At 49.1% G+C, this 6000-nt stretch overlaps 1 protein-coding gene across 1 annotated transcript in view; it reads left to right on the plus strand.

Annotated features, from left to right (window-relative positions):
- Positions 1–5652, plus strand: part of Rftn2 (raftlin family member 2) — a 74847-nt gene extending 69195 nt beyond the window's left edge. Inside the window, exon 11 of the mRNA XM_076550367.1 lies at positions 3713–5652. Coding sequence (XP_076406482.1) covers positions 3713–3994 — 282 coding nt within the window. The 3' untranslated portion in view covers positions 3995–5652. The remainder of the gene's footprint in view (positions 1–3712) is intronic.
- The last annotated feature ends 348 nt before the right edge of the window (positions 5653–6000 follow it).

Genomic DNA, 6000 nt, shown 5'->3' on the forward strand with positions numbered 1-6000 from the left:
TCCCCAAGTGGACCGAGAGACTTGTCAAAGAGAAATGTCCAAAATCACAGAGGAGACGTCTCCCTTTCCACAGGATGGGGGAAGTTTCCTGGCACACCAGTGTGACCTTCATAGTAAAAGTAGACACGGCAGGAGCTCCGTAGAGACACTTACCCAGTAGAAGGGGAGAGACAGGTGGTTAGAGCAGGTGGAGGAGGAAACAGCCAGAGAGGTGCAAGTGTCTTGGTGAATAGAACTGCCCACGTGGTGGGCAGCCCAAAGGGCACAGCAGGGAGATGCCCAAGTGATGGGCAGTCCAAAGGCACAGCAGGGAGATGCCCAAGTGATGGGCAGTCCGAAGGCGCAGTAGGGAGATGCCCAAGTGATGGGCAGTCCGAAGGCACAGCAGGGAGATGCCCACATGGCGGGCGGCCAAAAGGGGTGTAGAGAGGAGATGACCACGTGGCCAGTGGCCCAAAAGGGCAGAGCCAGGAAAGGACACTTACTGAGTAGGCAAGGAAAGGTGGGTGGTTAGTTAGGGTGGAGAGAAGAAAGAGCTGAAGACATGGGCCCTAGAATCAAGTGTGGTGGGTGGCGGAAGCCAGCAGAAGCCAATGATCTGCATATACCTTCGGAGAGTCAGACCAGCAGCTGGGTTCAGAGGGGACGCACGTAAGCCACCCCCAGGTCTTAGCACCAGATGGATGAAAAAAAAAGAAAGAATAAAAAGGACATGGCTGCTCCCAGGTATGGTGGAGGAGGAAGTTTATTATAGATAAAGGAAGAGCACAGTCAGAGGCAAGGATGTCTGGGAGAGTCCAGAGCGGACATGACCAGACTGAGCTGGGCCATGGGCAAGGGAGGGGGCGATACAGGGACAGAGAGAGGGGAACCAGGTGCAGCAGCCAGGAGGCCAAAGGTAAAAAAAAAAAAAAAAAAGCTTGTTTTTTTTTTTTTTTGGTTTTTTGAGACAGGGTTTCTTTGTGTAGCTTTGCGCCTTTCCTGGAACTCGCTTTGGAGACCAGGCTGGCCTCGAACTCACAGAGATCCGCCTGGCTCTGCCTCCCGAGTGCTGGGATTAAAGGCGTGCGCCACCACCGCCCGGCTTGTGTTGTGTTTTTATGTTCCACTTATATGCAAAAAGAGAAAGGGAGAGAGGGAGGGAGGGAGGGAGGGAGGGAGGGAGGGAGGGAGGGGGAGGGAGGGAGATAAAGTATTGTCCAGGTTCCGACAGTAGTATTCTTTGGAGATAGTATTATAGATGAGTTTCCTTTTTAAATTTGTTCTACCAGGTTCTCTCTCTCTCTCTCTCTCTCTCTCTCTCTCTCTCTCTCTCTCTCTCTGTGTGTGTGTGTGTGTGTGTGTGTGTGTGTGTGTATTCTATAACACAAAGAAAGTTTTATGTAGGGAACACAGCCTTGCGTCACTGATCCACTCTCGTTTTATAAATGTGATGAATATACTGTGGACAGAACCGGCAGGTGGCTCCAGTGCCAGTGTGGGATCGGACGCTCCACGGCCTTATCCCTCCATGGGGGGTCCCGGAAGAATGAGGGACTGAAATGAATGGTCTCCCAGGATGGGATGGGTTCCAGACTCCAACATTCTGAGTTATTAGGACATCACAAATTGGCTGATTGTAAAAACATTTCATGTGGGGTGAGGTTGTGTGGGAAAGGCAATATCATTGTGAAAGACATGTTAATCAAACCCCACAGTCTCCTGAAAAGTAAAGGTGTGTGTTCTGAAATCTTTTAGGATACAGTGTTAGCCGTTTACTTATTAACAATTATCTAAAAGTATATTACTATGAATGGCTTATTCCCAGGAGTATTCCGTTTTTATTAAGGAAATTCTCACTGCAGTGAGAGTTGGCCTGTTATCTGACATACAATAATGTATTGCAAAACTCACCTTTGTCCCTAGTACAATCAAGGGCTCCGGGGATTCCCTGTGTGAGTCAGAGTGGACGGCTGAACACAAGCCAAGATCTTTGTGCCTGTGGGAAAGGCCCCTGCTAGCTCGGGCTTGAGGAAGCCCCCACTGACCGGGGCACTATTCTCAAATCTGGCATCTGAGAGAACCTTCCAGGCCCCACTGCGAGTACTCAGCCCAGCAGGAATATAGGACAAGGGTTGAAGATCTGATGTTTGCATTTGGTGAGGGCGAAGGTGAGCCTGTAGAGACGGGAGAAAGAAACTGCTGTAAGACCAGCCCATGAGGCCAGTTTTTCCTAAGAGTTTCATAACTTCACACAGCAATACATAATCTTAGTTCCCAACTAACACTGAAATGAATGCTGGGTAAATAAACTCTTTCTTTCTAAATGGAAAGAATACTGTGACTACTAGTTTGATTTTTAAATCCTTACTCGGCTGTACAGAGCTGAGGTTGTGTGATCACATTAGCCCTGCTTGTTAAGCAGACCCTTAGCAGCCTGGCCGTCTACATGCTGGGCTTGAGTCCTCCTCCAGCTCCTCCGTCACTTGGAGATCTGGCTTTGACCTAAGTTTACATGGCAGAGACATCACCATGAACTGATCTGTCTTAGTCAGTGTTCTGTTGCTGTGAAGAGACACCATGATCCAGGTAACTCTTAGAAAAGAAAGCATTTAATGGGAGCCTTGCTTAAAGTTTCAGGGGGGTAGTCCATTATCATGGTAGGAGCATGGTGGCTACATGCATGGTTGCTGGAGCAGAGCTGAGAGCTACATCCTGATCTGCAGGCAGAGAGAGAGAGGGAGAGAGGGAGAGAGAGAGAGAGAGAGAGAGAGAGAGAGAGAGAGAGAGAGAGAGAGAGAGAGAGAGAGAGAGAGAGAGAGAGAGAAGGGAGGGAGGGAAGGAGGGAGGGAGGGAGAGAGAAAGAGAGAGACTGGGCTTGGCATGGGCTTCTGAGACCTCAAAGCCCTCCCATAGTGACATACTTCCTCCATCAAGGCCACACCTCCTCCAACAAGGCCACACCTCCTCCAACAAGGCCACACCTCCTCTAACAAGGCCACACCTCCTTCTGATCTTTTCAAAGAGTTCCACTCCCTAGTGACCAACCATTCAAATCAAATATATGAGCCGATGGGGGCCATTCTCACTCCACTGCCACCTGAGCCGAGGACATTGCCAGCCTTCAGGAAATATCTATTAACCAGACACCCCCAGGCTGTCAGTCTGGCGAACGGGCTGGATCAAACTGCGGAGCAGTAACTGTCGGTAGCCGGACAAGGAAAGGGGTCTGCTTAGACTCCAAGGTCACTCCCGCGGTCGTTCTAAAGGAACCCGATCTGCCTTTTCCAGGACAAGGAACCCACTAAAGCCTATTTTCTGCTGTTTAGATGCCAACTCTAACCAACAAGAAAAACCGCACTCACTAAGTTTCTTGTTCCCCGGGTACAAATTCAACTCATTTCTCTCCTGAGAAACGTGCCCACAACCGACCTGCCACTGAGAAGGACAAGCCAAGAGCAGATTCGCAAGATACGCAGAGAGAGGAGCAGGGCTCTGAGCTGGACCTCAGAGATAAGCGGGATCTCCCCACCAGGTGGTGAGGATGGAGCCAGGACCTTGAGCAAGATAAGCAGGGCGCCGCCTCTGGGCCGCACCCCAGCTGCTGCAGAGAGCTGGATGTTGTTGGAGAGAGGAGGCGGGAAAGAAAGGGGAGTTTCAGGCGGAGAAGTGCCCCAGAGCAGGGGCGCAGGGCGTCCAAGCCCTGTCTCACAATCTCTTTCCCCCATTTCAGAGGAAAGCTAGCCGGCTGCTGAAGGGTGAGGACAGGAACAAGGTCGGCAGCAGCAGCAGGAGCCTGGGCCTGGACACCAGCGCGTCCCAACCCGCAGACGGCCGAGCCCCCCTTGAGGGGGGCCCCCTCTCCCCCTCCAGAGAGTGCTGGACCAAGGAGGAGCGGCCGCCGGCACAGAGCGACAGCTTCCTGGGGTTCAGCAGCAGCGACAGCGTGCTCCGGGAACTGGATGACGGACAGTTGGACCAAGAAGAGGGCGTGACGCAGGTCACCTGCATGTGAGCCGCCAAGTGAAGCTGTGGGAGGCCCTGTAAATAGTTATTAAAATGACTGCCCGCTGCCTTATTTCACTACCACTATGCACTCAATGTAATGTTTTTTTAACTCCCAGGCTCAGCCTTCCCCTAATCTAGGTAAACTTGGTCTCAGTCTCCCAGACAAGGAAGAATAACCAATTATTTATCAATCTAAAACCATGCTTACATTTCTCTCAACTGAAACATCTGTGTAAACAGATGTCCCAACTGGCCATTAAGCAACAACTTGGTTCCACTTCCTCACGAATGGACAAATCAGTATTTCTCCTCAGTATTTCTCCTCGTGCCTGTTAAAAAGACTGACTATCCAAATTATTGTTTCAACCAATTAGAGCCTTCTCAGAAAGCTACAGCCTCGCTTAAACTCAAAAATATTCTCCCCCCCATCTCTGTCCCTCTCTCGCATAATATCTATTCCCTGCCTATAACCATCAGTCTAACTATTGCCTCTGTCTGTGGCATATACCTACAAACCAAGCACCTATTTGTCAAAATAGTCTTCAAAAATTTTTTCCTATGTTTTTTGTTTGTTTGTGTGTTTGTTGTTGTTTTTGGGGTTTTTTTTTTTTGTATTTTCCAGACAGGGTTTCTCTATGTAGCTCTGGCTGTCCTGGAACTCACTCTGTAGCCCAGGCTGGCCTTGAACTCACAGAGATCTGCCTGCCTCTGCCTCCTGAGTGCTGAGATTAGAGGCATGCACCACCACTGTGGGGCTTGTTTTTTCTTTCAGGGCCACCACATGGCCAGTCCTGCAATGAATTATTAACTTTGGCATCGTTGATCCCAATAGCCTAAGAACCGGTAACACTAAACAGAAGGAACGTCTGAAGACAGTTGAGAGCTGGCAAGATGCCTCAGCCACTAAGGGCGCACGATGACCTGAGTTCAATCTCTGGAACCCATGTAAAGGTAGAAAGAACCAGCTCTCCAAAGCTGCCCTCTGGCCTCCGAAAGCATGCCACAGCACTTGGGCCTGCCCGCCCGTGCTCACCCACGCCTGTGAGCACAAATAATAGAACTAAGTTTGTAAAACGTCAGCTGACAGAGAGCCCACAATCTCAGTGTGTAAAAGCCATAGTAGACGAAAGCATTTCCATTTATGTCAAGCATGTTGGCACACCTTTAATGCCAGCCCTTGGTAGGCAGGGGCAGGCAGATCTCTGTGAGTCCTAGGACAGCTACACAGTGAGACCCTGTCTCAAAAAAAAAAAAAATTTAACTTTCTTTCTTTGAAGAGGACAGTTACCAACTTCAAATGGAAGTGTGCCTTCTACAACTGTTAGAAAAAAAAATTGTGTTTTTATCTTGACATGGTAAACCTGGAAAATATTGCAACCCAGAATTCTCAGTTCTGCCGGAGCGGAGGGGGGTTCACAGCCCACAAGATGTGTGGGGCACCGATCTACTCCAGGCCCGCCACCAGGAGGGTCTTTATCTTGCACCAGTCTTTACCCAATAAAGATTAATCTTCTAGAGAACAGGGGACTTTCATTTACATATGAAAAGCTAACCTCCAAAAGAATTACAGTCGACTATGCCATTAAGCAACTCACATATTATATATTTTTATTGGTTTGATGTGGACATTGTGAGTCATTTGAATAATAAACTATTTGTTATTAAGCTATTGTCTTAGTGAACACAAATACTCCCATATTTTGTTTTGCTTTACTTGGTTTTTTTTTGGGGGGGGTGGGGCGGCAGTGTTGAAACAGGGTTTCTCTGTGTAGCCCTGGTTGTCTTGGAACTCACAGATCCGCCTGCCTCTGCAGCCCAAGTACTGGGATTAAAGGTGTGTGCCACCACCGCCTGGCCCGCACTTTGTTTTTTGAGATAGTGTCTTGCTACATGTAGCTCTGGAACTCATAGCAATCCTCCTGCCTCAGCTTCCTTAGTGCTGAGATTACAGGTCTTATGCCACCATACCTGGCTTTCATATGTTGTACATAGAGGACAGATACGTATTATGTG

The sequence above is a fragment of the Peromyscus maniculatus genome, chromosome 13, assembly GCF_049852395.1.
Source record: "Peromyscus maniculatus bairdii isolate BWxNUB_F1_BW_parent chromosome 13, HU_Pman_BW_mat_3.1, whole genome shotgun sequence".
Taxonomy (NCBI): domain Eukaryota; kingdom Metazoa; phylum Chordata; class Mammalia; order Rodentia; family Cricetidae; genus Peromyscus; species Peromyscus maniculatus.